The sequence below is a fragment of the Nomia melanderi genome, chromosome 6 (assembly GCF_051020985.1).
Source record: "Nomia melanderi isolate GNS246 chromosome 6, iyNomMela1, whole genome shotgun sequence".
Classification (NCBI taxonomy): Eukaryota; Metazoa; Arthropoda; class Insecta; order Hymenoptera; family Halictidae; genus Nomia; species Nomia melanderi.
The window spans coordinates 428673-452318 of record NC_135004.1 but is presented as its reverse complement, the minus strand read 5'-3'; the positions used below and the strand labels follow the sequence as shown (position 1 = coordinate 452318).

General features: G+C 31.3%; 1 protein-coding gene across 2 annotated transcripts in view; it reads left to right on the top strand.

Annotated features, from left to right (window-relative positions):
- The window catches only part of LOC116432347 (netrin-1), a 325888-nt gene that overhangs the window by 290545 nt on the left and 11697 nt on the right, over window positions 1–23646 (top strand). For both annotated transcript variants that reach the window (XM_076368269.1, XM_031989048.2), the window contains one exon: window positions 22440–22508. In XM_076368269.1, the coding sequence (XP_076224384.1) occupies window positions 22440–22508 (69 nt within the window). The remainder of the gene's footprint in view (window positions 1–22439; window positions 22509–23646) is intronic.

Below are 23646 nucleotides of genomic sequence, written 5' to 3'. Positions count from 1 at the left end.
CTGTAGCCGTGCGCATTCTTCTTTACGAGGGTAATTATGAGTTGCAAGAAGCTTATGATGACGTCGACCTACTTGAAATTTTACATTCGTAAGATGAAACCGGAGATGAGAGAAATCAGCTGAGATTGAAGATTACCGTGCCTGCCGTAACACAATACAGATGATATCGTACTTACAAATTTAGCAATGCTTAATCTTGAAATTTTATCAAAAATTACGCCATACGTGGTTGCTTTCGTTCGTTCTCCTTACACTCTCTTTGTTTACCTTAATATTCCTTAACTTGTTAACTGTGGAATTTCTTTTGAAAAATCTCTCGTTTTGTGCACTATACAATGAAAAAATGTGTGTACTCGTCAAACACAGGACGAATGCACCTAGGGTGCATTTTAATGAAAAACCAGAGCAGAATAAAGAAGAATTACATGTTCATGTGAAAAAATAAAGAATTAGTATCATTTCAAGTTTTAAGATGACGAGTATACTCGTCAAACGCAGTTACCTGGTTAACAGGAATATAAATCAAATTTTAGTTATAGTAATTTATATGTTAATCAAAATATAGATAATATAGCAAGTCGCTTCAGGTTTATTATATTCCGTGTAATATTATAAGGCAGATACCTTTCGTGCATGTCTCCTAAAAGAAACAAGTACGTATTTCTCTATCAAAAATAAATGAAGTGATTTAATGGAAAAGATAACGTTGTTTGAAGAATGTTGTTTAGAGTTATCTCTGTTGCATTATTTAACACTAGAATTATCGCTCCTGCCAAAATAATGGGGTTTGCAATTACTAATATTTTTGTTTTGCTCTTGTTTTGCAATTACTAATATTTTTGTTTTTCTCTTGTTTTGCAATTACTAGTATTGTAACACTATTCAATGTTCGAGATGATTTTGCAAAGTTTCACTTAAAGACTATAACAAGTATCAGAAGAAATATCGGAAAAAATGGATTGTTACAATCTTTATGAGGATTATATATCAACCCTAATAAATGCTCGGTGATTCTAGTGTTAAACCCTATATCTTATTTATATTTACTTATCGTTCCCGTGTTAAATAATCGATATGTTATCGTAGAATATTTGAATAAAAATAAATTAAATTCTATTCCTATGAAGAAGATCCTTCCAGATAAAACGAAAATAAAATTTGCTATTAAAATGCATACGCATACCATTTTCTAATTTTTTCTAAGTTAAAACAAATATTGGAACAAACAATATTGAATTCTTAATATAGCATTATTAAATCTTTAATGTAGTATTATCAAATTCTTAATATTTTATAAGTAGAAAATGAAAAAACAATATAATACAGTTTAATTTCATTTTTGGTTCACTGAAGTCGCTAACGACAGAAAGATTTTGACTTAATTGTTTTTCCTAATTCTTCTATTAAAATGTACAATCGTTGGCTAATAATCAGAAATCGTAAATTCAACACTATTTCTATTATTTCTACTTTCTACAAAATTTTAACTTAAAATTATTTTCTTAGTTTAATCATTTCTCCTCAATTGAATTTCGAACATTTCCTATAGTTAATTTTATAACCCTTATTGATAAAGTCGGAAAGTCAATTCAGAATAATCTTCGGAAAGAATTTCAAGTTAACATTTTAAAAACTATCTTTTGAAAACATTGATAGAAATTGTGTTAACACTAGGTTTACGGATATTTATTGCACAGTTTATTCTATTGCTTCCAGAACAATCGGTGTTCGTTCATTTAGACCTCGGAAATTATTCGTGCAATTTCATGAATAAAACTCGACGTGAACATTTACCGAACAATGTTTATAAAATTGAATACGCGTCAAATTGACGCGCTCCGTAAACCTGGTGTTAAAGATGGCAGATGCAATAGGAGCGTCGCGTAATGGAAGTATTAGCACGAAAGAATAAAAAGAAACAAACGTGTTGTCTGGTTTACAAGGCGAGTTAATCTGCAGTTCGCTTACCGTACCGATGCGTGAACTTATTGCTTGTGCGTATGCGCTCGGATAAACGCCCACTAAGGGTCCTTCCATTTCAGGAAACATACCCCTGGTACTGTTTGCACACCGCATCGATTCGTTCTCTTTCCCGTTTTCTTCTTTTTCCACAGTCATGGATGCACTTTAAAGCTGCTCCAGCTACTTCTATTTGTTACACGCCGAGAGAATAATGAAACGAATATCAACTGAGAAAATGCAATTTTTATTCATAATTGTAGTAATAACACTACTAATAATAATATTGTTGTCATTGAAATTGAGAAAATGCTACTATTATTACAATTGAAATAATGCTGTTATTGAATATTATTATTATTAAAAATTAATAGTAATAGCGTTACTATTAACACTTTACTTGTCGCTGAATATATATTTTATAGTCTCCTCCTTTTAATCAATGATTACGTAGTAACTGGAGTAATTGTTCACAGTTGTTAATTTTTTAATTGCTGCAGAATCATTGCGAACTATGCACTGTGTTATTCTTTCTTTTAAGACTATTATTTAAAATGGTCGTCAATATGTAAATCTATTACTTGCAGACTTTTTTGTTATTTATACGTATATATAAAATAAAGAACACATCAGAAGAATTGTAGAGTGTTATAGTATTGTTCTCAATTTTCTATGGTTGACTTCAGTTTTAACATTTCTGTTGAAGTATATTTATTAAATTTTCTAATACAGTGGTAATTTATATAACTGCAAGTATCCGCATTGCGTTATTGTTTTTGCTAGTACCGCATCGTTACATTAAGATGAAAAGTGGAACTTTTATTAACTCTTTCTAAAAATATGAAAATTTGTTACTTAGCAAAATATTTTTAAAAATCGGCAAATGTTTTTAAACACTTTGTCGGTTGTGTGAGCGCTCAATTATTTATTTCCATATTTCTTCTAAGTTAAATTAGTCAAATAAAAATAAAAAGTTCTATTCCATATGTTATTCTTGTGAAATGTAAAATAAAGGAGTTGATTATATTTAAAGGAAAACATTAAACAAATAATAATCTGATACACATAGGTACATTATTTTACCAAGAGTATAATAATGTAAATATATGGTCGCATTCACTACCCACAAGCAGTTTGGACTGTTGCCAAATTGGTCCGACAATTGTTAAGTACCAGTGTAAAGTGCTGAAAACATTAACGAAACTTTCTCTTAGGGTTGCCATTGTTGACTTTTTAATAAACAATACTTTGATGACACGAAAAATTAGAAAAATTCGCAAGACATAAAAATACGAATGTAACATAATAACAGAATCGTTCCCCGAGCAATAAACAAAATATACAATATGTTAAATACGTAAATATATTTCTTATCGAAGTATTGAGTCTTATAATTAACTTAAATACAACAATTTTACACACGATTCATATTTTACATGTCTTGCGATGACTTGTATGTTCGATAAAAGTATTATTTATTAAAAATGTATTTACGTGTACTGTATTCGATAGCTGTTTTACAATTTGGAACTGATATGAAATTCGTCATAATTATCCAAAGCTCAAATATTGTTTAATCAACAACAGTTCGCTAACAAGACGAGCTAAATAGCACTCCGGCAAAATTAAACAAATATTATATCATTAGATGGAAGTATACTTGAGCAGAAATAAATTTTGCAAATTAAACTTAACTTAAAATAAATGTATACATTATTATTTCTTTTATTACTAAATTAATTTAAAAAGTTGATGAACGAGAGAACAACAAAAAGAGCGGTAACAAAAAAATCTATATGCTTGCTTTTTAAATAGATGCAATCAAATAAATGATTGATTTTAATCTCGTTCGAATAATTTATTAAAAAGCCCGAGAGACAAGTTATTATTTAACAGCAGTGTAACGATACTTTAAATTCACACGAAATTCTCTACGCCTCTTTGAAATAAATAAAATCGTGTTCCACACGCAGAAAATATTGGCGCAAACGTCGTGCGTGATAATAAAATGTCAAGCGACGCAGAATTTTAATTAATATCAGGAAACTCCCGATTCCAAATGATTGAAATTTCCAGTCATTTTAATATTTACAATGGAAAACGGTGCGTCACTGGTTCTCACGAAAACCTATAGCACACACAATGTTTTAATCAATTTCCACAAGTATGAAACTATAAGAGATTAAAAAAGTAAATGAATAATTCATATCATCGTTTACACTGTACAAATTAATTAAATTGATCTTACGTTCTTACATGTCGTCGTTCATTCACAGAAGTTCTCTCAATGACATTAGAATTAACTGATAGGTATCTCTTTTAGACAGCAAAATTTTGTCACAGTTTCTAATTTTGTACGTATATTTATGACGTCTTTATCATAGTGGAAAATTATTAAAAAGTAGAGTAAAATTGATGCTGGTAGAAAAATACTTTTTAAACATTGCATTTTATAGGAATAGCTCAAGATAATAGCGGTAACTTCTACTTTTGAATTCTCGAGGAAAAACGCTTTAGCGAAATGTTCTTAAATTAATTAAATAATAATATTAAAATGCTACTAATGAAGTCAATTACTATTAATTACTAATATTTAATTAATCCAAGAACTTTTTACAAAAGCTATTTTTTCGTGAGTACTCAGGAATAGAAGTTAGATCACTGTTATTCTGAGCTGCTCATATAAATTACTTCAATAATTACCAAATTAATGTTCGACCAATTTTATTCATATAAATTATCTGCAATACGATCAAGTTTGTGCAGAGATATTTGTAGAACAAATTACTGCCGTGTAAAGGGAAGAAACTTTCAACGGAAATGACCTTTCGGTTCGTCGATAAATGTACTCGCGATGAGCGATCGATCTGTTTTTCGTTAATAGTTAAAGCCGAACACGCACCAGTGAAAGGGAATATGCGATAAAAATAATAATTGCTCGTATTTTACAGTTATCTTTAATATTATTCACACAGATATATGAATTTAAAGATTTATAAAATTAAAGGGATTCAAATTAATTATAAAACACTCTACTGAAATTCTTTATCTATTCTATGAATATTTTCTAATTAGTGTTATCATTTTGAATATTTTTTAATTATCATTATAATTTATAATCAGGACCACCAAAATTCGATCAATAAACACATTTTCAAGCACTTTTTAAAACGAGGATGTACTTACAAAAATTCACTTAAAATAGATTTTATTATATTCTGTTTTTACATTTGGCCAACAAATATTTCTAAATAATCAATTAGATATATGTGTAATAAATAATACATGAATAAAACACGGAAATTCTTCTGTTTTACATCATTATTATTTAAGAAGACAGCTATGATTACTTAAGTGAATAGTATATATTATATACAGGGTGATAAGGAAAGGAGATTAAAATTTTAAGGGATTACAATATTCATTGCAAGCAAAAACTGGTTAATGGACATAGGTGTTAAGACAAAAATGATTAATTAACATCAATTCTATCAAAATAAAGTCAGTATTGTATTTAGAAGTGTTACAATTTCTAGAAAACAAATACAAGCCCAACCAAATCTTAATTTTTATTTCCCCCTTTTTTTTGCGCTTATGTAAACATTGTTTTCTTTGAAGAACGAAAATATATAACAATGTTTAAGTTTATTAAAATATATTTATGCTACAAAAATTCATAATAAATTTCATGACGTGCCGATGAAATCTTACTTAGTTTAAAACTGGCGCCTTTTAGAATAACATTTTAGTTGTCCTCGTCTAATGCTGACACCCGGTGCATGATGCCTTCCACAGTAATAATTATCTTCATTATGACAGCACCGGCTTACCGGTTGGGCCCTAAACCAAAGTTAATTACCAGCCGCCGTAGCTAATTTAAATCAAGACTAATTGACCCCCTCTCCCTTTACCGCCGCGATCCTACCTTCATTACTGCGGGTCGCGCCTCGGCTTCTAATATCGCGAAACTTCACCGAAACTTGTCTCGTTACATCCACCCGTTGTCGCAAAATCCATGGATGAATAACAATAAGGACAATTAATATCAAACCGTCCAAATTATCTTCTCTTCGATACGTTAAATTATGGAATCTGAAAGAAATGAATTACACTGACTGTTCGGGAACATAAGAATTTAGATAAAATGTAAATGAGTAACATAAATGAAACTGTCACAGCTTCAATCTGTTAAACGAGAAATTAACTAAAAATTAACTAAATCAACTGATTAACCAGTTAACTGCGTCGGACGAATATACACCTCATCTTAAAACGCACAATGGTACTAATTTTTTCGACGATCAATTCTTTATTTTTTCAGATTAACATGTAATTCTTCTTCGTTTTGTTTCAGTTTATCGTTAGAATATATTATAGATGCATTTCCCTTGCCTTTAACGAGTATACACTTCATTGTTTGATTTTATTGCGTGCACAGTGAGAAATTTCTCAAACTAAATTCCACAGTTAACAGATCAAACAAGTTAACGAATTATTACTTTCAAAGTAATTAAAGGAAATTGCTTTTCACTTGCTAATTATTTATTTCGACAAAATATTTCATGATATACTTAGAAAATGTATAAATCGAATATTTCCAAAGATTTGTACACTTTCAAACATTTCCGTGACGAAAAAAGTCGACATGTCCATTAGACTTGTCTTCCTGTTATGACGAAATATTTCGTCTTACTCGGTGAACCCTTTGCACTCATGCTGGAAATGACAAAACAAATTTGTTACAGAACGTCGGAAATATTTTGAAAAAGCACCACAGTTTAAAAGATTATAAAAATGAAATCTTATTATAATAATCATAAATGAAATAAATATAAAACGCTTAGTTTCACTGCTGAATCGAACCGGCATTCGTTTAGTTTGTCACCGTCGCTGGTCGAGAATTACGGCGACAGGTGTACAGCGAAGTAAATGGCATTGAAAGGACACACTCCGAACGTAATCATTTAATTTAGTCGCGAAAGTACCGTGCATTAAGAGGTCCGTTTATCCTTGCAGGGTGGGATCGTCTGAAAAGGCAGTCGCACGAAAAACCGTAGATTCTCTAACTCTACGCTGTCGCGGCTGGCAAGCACCCACGCGTCCATTAAAGTCCCACTCGGCCGCTGTAAGATACTTAGGGCGCCTCGTAAGGCATGCACCGTACCGTCGAGACCCTTTTATAATTAAGACGTTACTTTACGGTCGTGAGTACACCTCGCGTGTATTCTCTATGAACGCGGTAAAAGCGGCTTAGGAAAAATGCCAAACGATGCAACGCCGGACGAAAAATAAATGATCAAATTTTGATAGCACGAGGACGTTAATTCCATTTCTATAAGGATTTCAGAAAAATTCAGTTGCCAGAAATCCATTACGGTAATCTGGATAATTAGTACGGAACTTCAACTGGAATGAATTTATCATTTTTCGAAAATAACGGTTGAAAGGCAATCTTGTATTTACGATACTTTATTCTTTTATTTCTATTGCATTTTTATTTATTGTAATGGCAACGATAATTTCAATTATACACTGTTTAAAGTGCAAATTCAAAGAAGATTATTCAAGCTATCAAATGATTTTGCACGGTAACATTTGCGTTGATTATGCAGACATCTCGAGATTTCAAGGTCGTTTCAAATTCATATCAGGGTATTTATGTGCATACGTATTATACGGACCACTGTTGTTTACTAACAGAAGGTTGCGCTGGTCAGTCATTTGGGTTAGTAGTTGTTTAACCCTTTGCACTCGGAAGGTGACTCTCAGTCACCACTTGATTTGACACAGTAAAATTATAAAATCTGATATTTAATGTTAAACTTCGTATAATGCCTCGATACTTGAAATATTGGAATGTAACAGCTTTGTTCCTTAATGTACTGGTGATTTCTCTTCGAGTTAGTCTCAAAGAATATCATCTATACCTCGTCAAAACATGTTAAATATTTCTAGTAAGAAACTTCCGAGTGCAAAGAGTTAATATTGTAACGTATTATTAACATTTTATCATTATTAGTACTATTATTCCTTACTATTAGTCCGTATAATACGTAAGTAATCCATATTAGATCGTTGACGTCAGTCACAACAGCAGGAAATTAAAAATATGTTATGTCCTTTAACACGTTCACTGACACTTCTGAATTACCTGATAACAATTATCATATGTAAGATGACTCATGTTGAATACAAATGTTTGATAACGTGAATAAGTTGATAGTAGTGTAATATAAGGATTGTGATATTAAATAATTAATGATTCTTCCTACTTACCTTTGCTACCAGAGAACGAATGTTATATAAAGCGTTCAAAATTTTCATGGCAGTTAACGTGTTAACACTGACTGCCACATCACCCATATTCGGATAACATTATATTTTTACTTAAACTTAAATATTAATCTTCTTGGTAGCTTATTAAACCAACCGAATTTTGTTGGGCCTATGACACGTGAGAAAGATAGCAAATAAAGATAGTTTTCACTTTATTAAGAAAATTGTTTCGATTGCATAGAAGCTTTGATGAGTGTTTACTTGACAGTCAATGTGTTAAGGAAGTTAGAACGAAATGTAGACTTTTTATCGAAAAAATAATTATATACGGGTAGTTTGCGTTCAAATTTGTAATTTAGTAAAAGTTGATAAACTTTTATTAACCCCTTGATTTCTTTCTGAACTGTGATCGACTTAACTATTATGTTATTAATAATTTATTGAAAATAAGAGAAAAACTCTAGTCATATTTTATGTCAGCATTTGCTCTAAAGTATAATCATTGATAACAGAGGAATGATACATAGTATGAATTCAAAAGAATTGAATAATATTTATGTGTGTTAAATTTTATTTGAAATTTTTACCATGAGTTTGACACGATATTATAGTGCGAGAGTTTAAACATTTTTTCTGGTCTGAATATCGGAAGTGTTTGAAAAATCGTGGCGATCATTACATGTCAGACTTTGTATACTAAGATACGCAATTTAGGTACTAGGATCAGAAAGAAAAGTACCCAAATGCTTGGAAAAGGTATTACGTTAACTCTTTAATCAGATTTTTTATAGTGATAAACTCCTTTAGTTATGGAGGTAATGGTTTTTGTTCTTTTCCTGTTTTGACTAAGTACATTTAGCTGAGAGCTTCGAAGTTAAAATTTTATTCTGGATTTATTGATTATTCTCGTGTTATTATTCTCTGGTATACATTACAATGTATAATAGGTACATTATTTTTACTACCTTCAAATAATTTAGGGGCTCGAAGTACTTTATTTAAAAATCAAAATGCAAATTTGGATATCTGCTTTATCGACAGCTGCTAGCAACTCCATTTTGTATGTTTTTTCACATACAAGAAATTATCCAAATTATTTCTCTTCTCCGTTATAATACACATTACCAAAGTTAAAATACTTTTTAATTGATAAAAAGTGTAAACAATGTTAGTTTCAAATTCCAATAAGAAATGTTAATCTTTTACCATTTTTAATTTACTAATGCCTGGAAAAAAGTGTAAAAGTCAAATGTGCTCATACAAATGTTTTTCACAGAATAATTAAAATAAATGAAAATGGTTAATTTAATTGAGCGAAAATTTCATGATATTATAAGACTAAACTAAACCAGCAATACTATAATGTTTTATAATCGTTGTTTGTCTATTTCATAACGTAGTCATTTAACATTAGAGGACTAACGAGAAGAAGATTAAGAAAACTAACGCTAGACTGGTTTTATTTTCTTATTTTGCATTTATCGATATTAAAAATGTAGTCATTATAATTTTTAAGAGTAGTACATATTAATCTTATCGAATGCTCGGTAGTCGTAGTGTCAAATATATTTCAAATAATGAAACCACCCGCAGCATCGCATAGAAGATCCGACAACCTTTTCCTGCGATTATCAAGATTTTCCTTCCGTTGTTGCAATTTGAATAATTAGGGTTAACCTAATAACCCAAAACCGATTGCCTCGTTCGCTACATTTATTCTAGATGATAGGTAATCGCGAGCAAGATTGAACATCCTCTAGCGACTGCGTTCCGATTACGCTACCTTGGATCCACAAAGCGGATTTTAATGAGGAAGCCAGAGGCGTCACATTTTACTTCTACACGCAGTGCTCCATTAAGACATGCTAAACAGATGTAGAAGTTTCATTAATAATACCATCGAGGATTTGCTGGTCGGCGATTATTCAGTTATTATTGCATCTATAAATTATTCGCCCCTTAATCTGCAGTGATTTCAACGAAAATAGTTCTAGTTAAACTATTATTATGATAATGTCTACATCCGAAGCATGTCTACATTTTATACGTAAGCTGATAACGTTTCATGTTTACCATAATATCTTAATAAGGCCGTTAACTGTTACAACATCCTTCAAATAATGAATTAAATATACGGTACTATTCATAATCGCACGACAGAAACTTCGAATGTTACCCAGTTCGTAAGAAGTAAATAAATGCCTACTGTTACTTCTATCACAGGTTAGCAAAATACTCAACAATAATATCTTATTAAAAGAACGATACTTGGCAGAAGAATATATTGAATTTCAGTTCAACGTTTGTAAGTAAATTTAACTACATAGTAACTTCAACCAACATATCCTACAAGCTACACAAGTATAAGTTAATAAACACTCTATTAAAACGTTCTAACAGAAAGTACTAATATTAATAATCAATACAGTTTTCATGCAACAAAATATCCAAATTTCGACAAACGAAATGAAGAGATTCCGAAGGAAAACGTACGGCGCATTATAACATTTTGCAAGAATGATAAAATCATTTAACCGTGTAATTACTGGTTCCGAAGAACGCGAAGCGAACCATTCCGCGGGCAAAATTCGAAAATTACCTCGGGCATGGTCTGACGCGGCTGACACGCTCACCACTGACTTTTGCCCTTTAACATCGGGGTTTAGGTGGTTTGCACGGTGATTGCAATATACCGTCGGGCTCGTTGCGGCCAAGAGAGCAATGGAAACCAGTTTCGAGTCGCATCCTATCCGATCGATCAGATTGCTTGATCGGAAAGGCAGACCTTACGGTTTGGATACGTTCGATGGCAAACCTATTGCTCGTTCGGTTGATGCGGATTAGCACGGGTTAATCGACACAAAGGACGTCTCGTTAGTCGGGAATTAAACGGATTATGGTCTGAGGTCCCTGCCATCACGATCGATTCATGCCGACCAGCCGACCAGCCGGCCGGCATATATCTGGCTCGCTTTCGACTCGTATTTCCCATTTCGTAATTCAGTTAATTGGTTCGATTGGCGGGCATGCTCGACGAGCTGCCTACGAAATTTTTCACCCGCCGCCGCGGGGATCGGGATTAAGTAACTGTTTGCCTACGAATCGTTGCGCGGGAACGGTTGCAGGGGTTGTTCCGTGTATTTCGAAGACTAAAAAACACGTGTGATGGAGCGTGCTCGAAGTTTATACGGTTATACGAGAAAAGTGTAAACGAAGGAAGTGCACACGAAAAATGCGAACGTGTACTGCTAAGAGATCACTCGATGGCTAGCCTCAGGGATTCGGCTGATCGATCAGTTACCATTTTTTCTAAGATAATTTTCTGTTGGTTTTATTTCCTAATTTATGATATTCTCCATCAGTAATTTACTATTGGTCAATACTGTTGCACGTAACCAATCTAGAAAGATACCTATTGCTCCTGCATGGTTCCGCTAGGGTAACCAGAAAAAAGCACACACCAAACATGCGCACAGAAAAATACACGCAGGTATAATACGAAAGCGCACAGGAAAAAAGCGCACAATGTAAAAGACGCACAGTTCATAACCCGTACATACATACATTGCACAATTGTAAAGCAAAAGCAAAAGCAAAGGAGATGCTCTGCGTATTTATTGAATTATTGCAAGAAAATACTTACTTATTGTTAAACAAATGATTTATTGTTTCACAATTCTTCTAAAATACAGCAGTTTTCTGGTAATTTATTATAAGTATTAACAGCTACATCCGGAAGAGATTTATTTATATTATGTATTAAAGATTGGTATAGGTGAGGTTAGTTCTTTCACGGGGCGAGGATGCAGATTTTGCTTTACGATTGTACAATTCTTATATGTATTGGTTATGTATTGTGCTTATTTCACATTGTGCGATTCTTTCCATGTGCGCTTTTTTTCTGTCCGCTTTTATCATGTATCCTTTTTAACGCTTCGGAAATGATTTGGTGTCTAGCGGAATGACACCGGGGCAAGAGGTGTCTTTTTAGTCTGTAGTTTTATAGTTTTATAGTTTCCATTGGTTACACCTGACCATCGATAATAAACATAATAGTATAAACATAACTTACTGCTAATGTCAATTTCATTCATTAAACTAGTGAGATGTTGACTGAAATCGAACCTTGATTCATTGCTAACAAGAAAAGCGTATGAACTTTTTCCGGTACACCTGGCCCTCAGTTTAAGCGGCACATTTTTACGCGAGTCTCTTTTTCACGCGGCAAATGACAACACTATTTACGCGGTAGATTTTATGCGCGATCTGAATTTAGTAACGCCAAATAAAATGTACTTTTATTTTCTGAAATGTTATTATTATTTTTTACAAATATATATTTATAAAAGTTATGCCAGCTTTTCTTTCCAATATTTTGTTTCCTGTTGTATCGATAGACTCTATTCATGGGATTTTCATTCACATAAAACGAATCCACGTGAAACGGGTACTCCGCGTGAATGGAAGAATGGGTGTACAACTTTATCAATTTTCAAAAAATAATTATTATGCTTCCATTAGAACTTTTACGACAATTGCTAGCCGTTTTAACCCTTACACTTCCGAGGTGTGTTTCACAAAAGTATTTAAAATCTACAGAACTATAAAAAAAATATTGCTAAAACTTTGAAATTTCTGCATGTATGATGCTTGAGATATATGTGAAAATAATTAGACGGCCATTTTTATTACAAATATAACAATTTTAGATATTTTGTGGTCCAGTGTATATTTACAGTAAACCTTAATATTAAAAGGTTACCTTAATATAATATATATATATATATACAAAACCTTAATATATTATAGTATTAATTAGTTCATTTTACTATTAATTTGCTGGAACTGTTCATAAAATAAAATAGTTTTTATTTATTGTAAGTTTCTTCAAATTTGTTTGTAAGAATATTATTCTACTGAACCATGGGCTCGTTTACATATAATCGACGTATTTAGACAACAGAACGTGAAACGGAAGAGTAAATTGAATCATCGGCTTCTCCATCGATTCGTAAGAGTAGATCAGACACGAACCTTCGTTAGATGGCAGCCTGATAACCCCTTGATGGGATTTTAGAGTGTAATCGTACAAGTACTAAGTTACCGTTGGAATGACTGTACATATATTTAACTTGAGTCTGCTTTTCTCATTGTTCTTTGATATTTTCAGCTTATAGGACGATGACCACTCAGAACACTATTTCGAAGTTACAAAAAGATAATCAATCGGAATTACAATTAACGTACAAAGTAAATTAATTATATTTTTACTGATGTTCAAATTTCAAAAAAATTCATGTTTTATTTGATTCTACGTGGAGGAAGTAGTTTCATTGGGAACATTTTTATTGTAATTAATTAGCTTCAAAATTCTTGAAACGATTAATGTTGAAAAGAAACTTTTCTGCTTACAGATTTCAAATTATCGCCATAAAATGTCTATGTATGATTAAAATGATCAAAAGAAAAGAAAATTGAAAAATAATACAATTTAGTTTTTCTTACTTTTTATTATCCAGTTCATTTGAGTTTCTTTTAATGCATTATTTTATCTGTGATTCACTTCATTGCTTTTCAGTATTACATAAGGGTCCAAATATTCATTCATACTTGTTTAATTAACCCTTGTATTTACACTGTTTGATTTAATTTGCCTCGAAATATATATACAAAAATTACATCTACTATTTTGTTCTTCCATGAAAACTCATGTACAAAAAGGAATTATATGTATTTTATTTACTTCAATCTATAAATACAATATATATTATCACAATTCGTTAATTTTATTTTGATATCAACATATTTTCAAAACATTATAAAATTTTAATTATTCTTCTCATCCCATATGTGTTACATTATTCAGTTACATTAATTATACTCATCATAATTGAATGAATACTAGTTTTTAATGAAATTTAGAGACAAATTTCACTTTATGAAATTGAACTTCATTAAACTCTGCATTATAAAACTCTTCATAAAACTCTTCATTTTGTTCCTTAATTTTGTATCATTTTCCACTATATTTACATTTCGGGTGTCTAGGAAAAGAACCTTTGTCACAAATCTTCCAAAAGATCTGTTTCATAAAAGAGGATAAAAACATAAAAGAAAAGTGAACGTTGACTACATGCAAAAACGACTTGTTAGAATTATCAAAAGACATGCTCCAATGTTGTATTTTTAAAAATTAATAAATCACTTTTTAATTTATTTCTACGGCTACTAAAATTCATGAAATATAATTATATTCGTGTACTAGAACACAAACATCCATTTAGCACTAAAACTATCGAGCTATATCGACTTTTTGAAATTCCTCTATAGAAACTCCAAGAGCGCGTCTATTGAGACTTTAATTGATTTACAATTTAGTTTACATATTGCTAAATAAATTTCTTTAATAATTGTTCATAGAAACATCTATTATCTTTTTAATAATGGCAAGAAGGAGACATCATGAACGGGTCATTTTGACCTGTCTGGTAGTATCAGTGTTTTGGTTCGGATATGCAACTACATATTGAATCTGATCCCATCACTACTGTTTATAAAATTCTAAAGATTTTTTACAGATTTAAATTACGTCTACTAGGGTACAATATTATTATTCGGAGCACTGAGTTTGCATTCATTGGTAGGAAGTCTGTTACTTTATCCGCTGAAATGGCATAAGAAGTATATAAAAGTAGGAGCTGAATCGAAAACTGGCGGAGTAGATTTTCCCTACCGGTCATTTCAAGCCATAGTTTTAGTGTTAAAAAAAGCTACAACAAAAGTTTGCGACTAACCCAATATTCCACTTGCTCGAATTCTAACACGACCAGTCGAAAAATTCGCGTCCGTGCGCGAACGGTCGACGGCGGATCATCGAATGAACACTGTTTACATTCCCTTTCCTAGGAGCAATTTGGAATTTTCGAAATATCCTGAGACAGCCTGTTCCGTGGACGCACGTGAGTGCGCGCCCCCGCGGTTCCAATCATTCTCTTTTTTTTATTTGAACGGGCTAACCCGCCGGTCGTGGACCAACGGGGCATCGATTGAATTTCAAACGAAATTCAAATTACGTTTAATTTGGTTAGCCAGCGGACGAGCAAAAGCGAGGCAGAGGCGTGTGTACCGGTCGCGTGCAGTTTGGATTCGTAGTTCGGGGGATTCGGTGCGTTGTACGGTTTCTATTATCGACCTGCACTGCCACGGTTCATTAAAACGGCATGAAACATGCAAAGACAACTGTTTGCGGTTTTCCCGTTCTTCCCGTGAATTGACCGCTTTTGTTTCCGCGAGTTCATCGCCGACCAGTTTCATTAGCCGTACCAGCCGTTTATTCTCAAAGTGGCTGGTGTCCATTTAAGAAAAAAAACAACCGTTTAACACCTTCGCGACCGGCGTCACGTGTTTGTGGCGGTTAACAAATTTGTATTTGACGTAAAGAAAATTTAATTACTATCATGTGCGTTTTAATCTGAAATCGTAATGCGAATCGAGATGTTTTTCTTGAATCTTATTCGTGTTTTTAATGAAGGTACCGAGATTCTTTTCTTGAATTTTATTTGTGTCTTGTATGAAGTTATCGAGATTTTTCTCTTGAACTTTATTTGCATCTTATAAAGACAATTTGTTGCGTTTAATGAAATATCGAAGTTATGAAGATTGCTGCCGAAACAAACACTGGTCGCAAACATGTTCAGAATAAAAGTATAATATAGAATTGTAATTATCATAACCATCAACTTGATTTTTTTGAAAAATGAAATTAACCTGCATACAAAATAAATGGTTCATATAAAATGATTTACTGTCTATGGCAACTGTTACAAGTCGTAACTTTCGTCTCGAGCTAATTAAAAAGAGAATGTTCATTCCAGAGATATTTTAATCCTTTGCGAACGAATGTTATATCTAAATCGAATTGTTATATTTAAAAACGAAAGTTACAAATGAATCATTTAATTACTCAAATAATAAATTATTTTTTCCTAGTATTTAAGGATTCGATGCATAATTCAGTCTTTTATGGAAACAGTTTTTAAAAGTTTAGTTAAAATAAACGTCGTTATTAACACTATATCTACGGAATGTGTTAAAATGATTTATTTCTTTTTTCTGTAAGTTCAATAAAATAAATTAATGTATTCATGCTTACATAAAATAAAACTCTTATACAAAATCTCCATAAATTAACCCTCGTAATTTATAGAAAATATTATAAACCAATTAGTGCTTGGTACTTCTAGTGTTGAAATGGGAAGCTTTTCTATTTCCTATACGATTGTGAAAAAATCTTTATACGACAATTTTTCGAACACATCGGAATTTACGTTGAGAATTGATGAGTTGAAACAAAATCTAAATATAATACACAATAGACTAGATACTTTTCGTTGGAACATCGTCAGATGAAGATACAACACAAATTTCGTCTTTGACTAAGAAAATAAAATAGTTCTGCGAGACACATGAAGTATTTACCGTCCGTGATCCTCAACTTACTGAACAAAGAATAAGCTAAGAAGTATATAAACATATTATAATATAATTTTACGTTAATACATTTGCCACCAACAGTACATACTGTGACGACCTTAATTTCGTATTTTATATAAAAAAAAAATGATATTAATCTTGCGCCAATTTTGATTGAAAGTTATAACACATTGAATGGTACTTAACAAAAATACCGTACCAATCGAAATAATTGGTTTTAGTATTCTTATTAGCAGTTATTGATATCACAAACGTGTTAAATATCCGAATTTATTGTACAAATTAATAGTTTCACTTGCATACTATAATAGATGTCTATATAAACAGAAAAAATCTATTGCCTTAATTTTCATAATAAACACATGTCAATCATATTAAATATCCGATACTAGTTATAATGTTAAAGAATGAACGACTTTTGTTTGTTACATATTTTAGATATTTTTCAGAACGACTACATTTTATTTAATAAAATATCAGCATTGTGAAAACTGTTACTGAAACAAATTAAGAGTAACGAATTTGTTCACTGAAATAAATGGAATTCACAGTCAAAAAGCGATTATTCTATTATCCAAATAGTTACATGTTTCTATCAATGCGGGCACAAGTGGCTTTACTGCTTTTCACGCTGTGTTGTATTGTTACGTGAATTACACTTTGCATGATTACCTCGCATTACGAACCAGTGACTCCCCACGCTGATTGTGAAATAAATTCGTTAGCGTCGTATATCACACAGCTCGATTGATTCCCAGTCAAGTGATTGTGCAAATGACATTACTGTTGGAATAAAAGTAGCCTTGTGTCAGTTACCATTACAAAGTACCAAGGTACCAAGTATTGAAATTACTGGCTTAAAAAACATGCAAACTGCATAGTTCAAATGTTTCATTAGTTGGAATATGGAAATCATAGCTGTTAACGAGGCAATTAAATAAAACTTTTTCTCCATTAAAAATTCTATTTTATTCTGCAGATTTGGATACGCCATAAATACATAGAAAGTAGAATTTATTTATAATATTTTCATACATACAACTATTCTCTATTTTTCCAATTCTTCTTTCCATTGAAAGCAAACAAATAAAATCTACGATTCTGAATCCAAGGATGATACATTTGTATTTAACCTCGTGACTGTCCGCGTCATAAATATATTATATAAGAAATATAAATAGTATTGCATAAATATTATATAAATATTAATAATACTACATAAATATTAGATAAATATCACATAAATATTATACCCTTCTTATTATAAATACATGTCACAAAGAACATTCAAATTTTTCAAGAAAATCTTATTTTATTATTTTTCTGGCATCTGTTTAATTACAAATAACGACTTCCAACATTTTTGCCCGTGCAAAATGAAAATCAATCTTTGGCAATCGGTAGGTTAATATCTTAATGAATGAGTATCTAGAGGTTTGTGGAAAATGAGCACACGTGTCATCATGCTGTGGCGGCGAATACTAGAGGTACAAACGCGAAGTCGCCACGTGATGTATAATATATGGAAAGGCGTAGGTGGATGTTCGCGCAACATCCGTATCGTTGCGGTCCCTGTTTTCTTTGACGACTAAAAAAGTGCTTGCACGTTCGTGGAAATTTACGAAATTCGCTCCCTGCCCCATGGCTCCCGCCAAAGAAAACACTGGCTACGACGTGAAACATTAATTTACGCCCGACATTACGATCTTACACTTGGCCGCATTAAAAGTATGCGCCGTGATAAAGCAAATATGTATTCCCACAATTGTGAACAGATGAAGCATAACGTTCCCAATTTTTCCGAATTATAAATGGATCGGCAATCGGCCCCATTATTTCAAGGAGGATACGAAATTCGTTGTATACACAACCATTCGGAATTCGTCGTAGGAATGAATAAAAGAACAAAGTAGTTTTACGCTTTAAGACATGCTGTTTATATAGTATTCACGATTTCGATTTCCGTTTTTTATGAAGCTAATAAGAATAACAGTTCGAATTTATTTACAATGAATAATAATAAAGAAAAACAACCTTAGAATGGTAGAAGATAAACAAAAATTTCATTCTGAAAAATCAAGTGGTTTCGAATCGAAGCGTTTCAAAAACTTCAAAATCATTGCTAATTTTTTAATTCTACCTTTTTACGTATGTATATTAGACCATACGTTTATCTCTGTAAGAAATTTACATGTTTGAATACCTCTGTCGAAAATTAATTAATAGTTGAGCAATCACTGTAAACAAATACTATTCAACCCAACCTCTTGAATATAGATTCAGTAGTTGAACAAAATGACCGTTTCTATTGGGGTCTTCTACAAAATAGCGAAATTTCAAAAGGAAATGGTAAAAGATAAGAAATAATTTCATTCGGAAATCAAGTGGTTTCAAATGGAATCGTTTCAAAGACTTTACAATCATTGACAGTTTTCCAAATTCTACTTTTTCACATACAGTGAGTCACAAGAGTATTCGTATCTCTTGAACTACCAAACATAAACGATTGCTATTTGTTTAAAGTACAAGTTTCAAAATTCTTATCAACAGTACTTGCATGTTCGAATTACGAAGCTTTCAAACTTATGTAAACTGTATTGTAAAACAGCATGTGAACATGACAAAAATGTAATTTTACGTAAACAGGAAGAAAATTGGTCTTACAAGCCCGATGAATTAAGTTGTCGTAATGCCTGATCATCTCAAAAGTATTATAAAATGCAAAGGAATTCAGGAGACTTAATTATTAATACATTAATTGTATTATTAGTATAACTTGTATGAATACTCTTGTGAGAGCAATTTTCTTCCGGTTTACGTAAAATTACATTTTTGTTATACTGACATGTCGTCTTTAACTAAAGTTTATATAAGTTTGAAAGCTTCGTAATTCCAATATATTCCTGTTGATAATAATTTTGTAATTTGCATTGTAAACATATATCAGTCGTTCAAAGTCGGCAGTTCGGGAGGTGTGTACGAATACTCTCGTGAATCACCGTATGTATAATATATTAGAACATATGTTTTCTTTCTATAAGAAATTTGCATGTTTGAGTACCTCTGTCGAAAATTAATTAATCTTTTTACTTTTATTTGCCCTAGCCTTTTAAACATTTGGGTTCTCCTACAAAATAGCGAAGTTTCAAAAGGAAATGAAACTTTTTGTGTTACCGAAGTTCGCTCGTTAGATTCTTGATTTCCTCAACAACATCGAAAGAGTGGGAGGAGCTCAATTTGTTCGCTAGTAAAGCTTGGACAGCATGGATCTGGCCGACGATGTCCATCCATTATCTGAAACAGCACGGTCAGCGTATAACGCGTCCTCGTCTCGAAGTCGCGCAATTAATTTTCTCTAGAATATGTTTCAGTCCAGTGATTCTAAGCCTGACCGTAACTAATAATCTTTACGAGGGGCGCGTACCACGCAGTGGCGAGAATATAAATAGGCAAATACTAATCCTTGTATTCAATTATAGTCCCATATGTATAGATTTGCGTATGTTATTTACCTGGCTCTGAAATGAAACAGAAGAACGGAATCAATTATTTTCTACATAAAGAATCGCGGGAATGGAATTTCCCTTAGACATTCTAGCGAATATGTTATGGCGTTATAGGTTTATTTAATGAATTACCTTCTTTTCTTTGATTACGTTACATTCGATCTGTCTTGTAAACTTCTTAACATTTTAATTGCCATTGGTAAAACATCGTCTTATTAGCTCGTTATTTTTCATGTTTTAATCAACTATAAATTAACTCATCGGAATGTAGGATAGGAAACGAATTGGTTTGACTTAGATAAATGTTTAAATTACCGAATACTTAAAATAACTTATATGTAATATTTTATCAAAATTTTATATATGTATTCAATTAAAATTTTCATTTTGTTTTTTTAAATAATTTAGTAATAATTTTTAATAAATCATTTAATATGTTTGATTTTTAAATAATTCTGATGTTATAGAGCTTAATTTAAAAATGGAAAAGCGTAATGAGAAGATATTATTAATTGTGTCTAGAAGAGAACTACTGAATTTCACGGAATACTAATCAGTTAATAAATAAACAATAACAAAATTGATAAATAAAAGAATGAAAAGCAATGAATTTTTAATACCATTCAAGACTGGTGACGTGCTGTAACGTTATTTAAAATTTTTCTACTGAATACCGTTTACATAGTCCTACGTTACTTCTACATAAAAATTGTATATAAAAAAATATATATTGCAGTATATTTGTTTAAGTTTCTTCACGATATTCATTGCATAATAATGCAAATATATGTATATTTATAATGTCGGTAATTGTAACACTGGGAAGATAAAACCAGTTGTTTTAAGAGTTACGGTAATTCTAGTAACAATGACTAACAGAAAATGGTCTAGCAAAATGACACCTGTATTATGAAACGCGTTAATAAACAACTTCTACAATTTTAGCGATGAAAAAGGAGAGCAGTGATGAAAAATTATCATTTGACTTGAATGAAACATGTTAATTACGTACAATATCCTGTCAGTATAATCCCATTGAACGTTACACTGCGAACGCTGAACAATATAATTACAAGTGATATGACTCATAATTCACAGCGTTTAAGCATCGCCCATTGTGCGTCAGTCAACTAGAAAATCAGAATGATCCTACACGGTCCCTTGCGTTTTAATTTATTAGATGAGGAGAAATCGAGCCAATAAAAGCGTTTCTTTTGTTTGCGGATAAGAAAGAGAAACTAGAGCTTGACACTGACGTGTGAAGAGAAAACTAAACGAAAAAGAGGCATTAGCAGCGTTCAAATAGACCTTATAATTTCGAATGGAAATCATAGTTTCTGATATTTAATAGTCATTTAAAGAATCATTTTTAACGCAAACAGACCTATTTATTTCCGATGTTTACATTCTTTTAAGGCAAATTAATTTGTTCAATTACAATATGTAATACGCATATATAATAAAACGGAGTATTTTCTTAAATAAACGTTATTTAATTATTTAATTGTTATAACTGAATGATTATTTAACAAATTTTGTCAAAAAAGGTGAATATTTTAAACTTATCTATCAAATTAAATCGATGTTAAACGAAAAAATGTTATTGTCATAATCATAAAACAAATCATTGTTTTAAAGTTTGATGCGCATTTTGATTATTTCTAACAGTGTCACTATACCTTGCGTAAATTAATATTTGACGAGACTTGTATTTATGGTATAAACGAGTCAAATTTAAAGGTTTTAAAGAGCCTAGCTATTATTTCTACTGCAAAAGTAAAATATAAAATTATGTTATAAAATATTAATTCGTATGTTTTAATAGCTATTAATAAGCTGCAGAGGTTTATAGCATCAAGACTATTTAAGACTTTATTAAATAATATTAGCGTCTGAATTATTTAAAATACAAAATGAAAATCTTAATTGAATTTATCCTTTTAGTTTCAACTTTTTAAAACCATTCGTTATGGAAATAGTAATTGTAATTAATATCAGTATCTTTGAATTTGCCTATGAAATTATTAATTTACATAAAGTTCTGCAATCTATCTATTAATGTCATATTATTTTGGTTTATATTAATTTTGTTAAACATAAATGAATTAAATAAAATAATTACACAATACAAATCACTTGAACAGAATGTATTGTATTATATTTTATAGAACAGCACTTTTATATTCATGCTTTACCTTGTTACAGAACAATGTGGAAAGTGTCGAGCCAACACTAAGAGATTAAACCTCATGAAGTACTGCAAAAGAGATTATGGTAAGTTCTAAATAATAATAAACCAATATATTCAAAAGCCACTATTACAATATTTTCTTACGTTACATTATGGAACGTTTAAATTTATTTATTCGTATCTTATATTCGTACTGATTGTTCAATTTTACATCAAGGTATGTATTAGTTAGATAATTAGTTAAAACGAGAAATAAATTAAATTTATCTTTCTATATATTACTATTCTATATACTATTACTATACACATGCAAATTTTACACCTGAACATACAACATTTTAATTTTCTTATTTTCCGAATTATGAAACTTTCAAATTTAGTTATTCATATCTTCCAGTCATATTGATTGCTTACTACCTTAATTACATCAATTTGACGGTACAAATTAAATCGTTAAAATGAGAAAAGGATTAAATTTATCTTTCTACATATTTTTCATGAATCATTTCGAAACACGCAGGAAGCTTGACAACTTATGAAACAACCTGTTACCATTTGCGGGCCCAGGTACCTAGAATGGTTGCAATTTGTTAGTACGGGGTCTCTCTATCGCGATTTATACACTCTGTAACCGCTAATGGTATTACTAGTTTTTGATTCGGGATCACAAGTGAAATGATTACAAGCGACTCCGCTGCATACCGTGTAACATAACTTCCATCGCGTCGCCGTAAGTGGTACCAGCTCTTCCATGTTCGCAAACGAAACGATTGCAAGTGGAACGACTCCTTTTATGCCTTCTAAACGAGGAAAATCCTTGGAATTCTTATTTGAAGTGGGGATCTCCATTAACCGACTGTACGAAAAACGTTCAAGGCATGAACAAAATTTTTGTTCGATTGAACACTGTTAATTAGGAGCTAAGCAAAATCAATTAAACACTTTGTACGTATACAATTATACTTTAAAGTTCTAACGAATTCTTTGTTTTTATGCTTTATTTTTAAAATAACAGGTATAGTAATTTCTTTTATTCTTAGTATGAAATAGAATTTCAAATTTAAAAATGAAAAAGCGCGTTGAGACGATATTATTAACTGTGTCTAAAAGAGTGCTGAATTTCGTGGAGTACTAATCAATTGATAAATAGACAATAAAGAAAACTGTTAAATAAAACAATGAAAAGCAATGAATTTTTACGTCATCTTAAATTCTTTAATT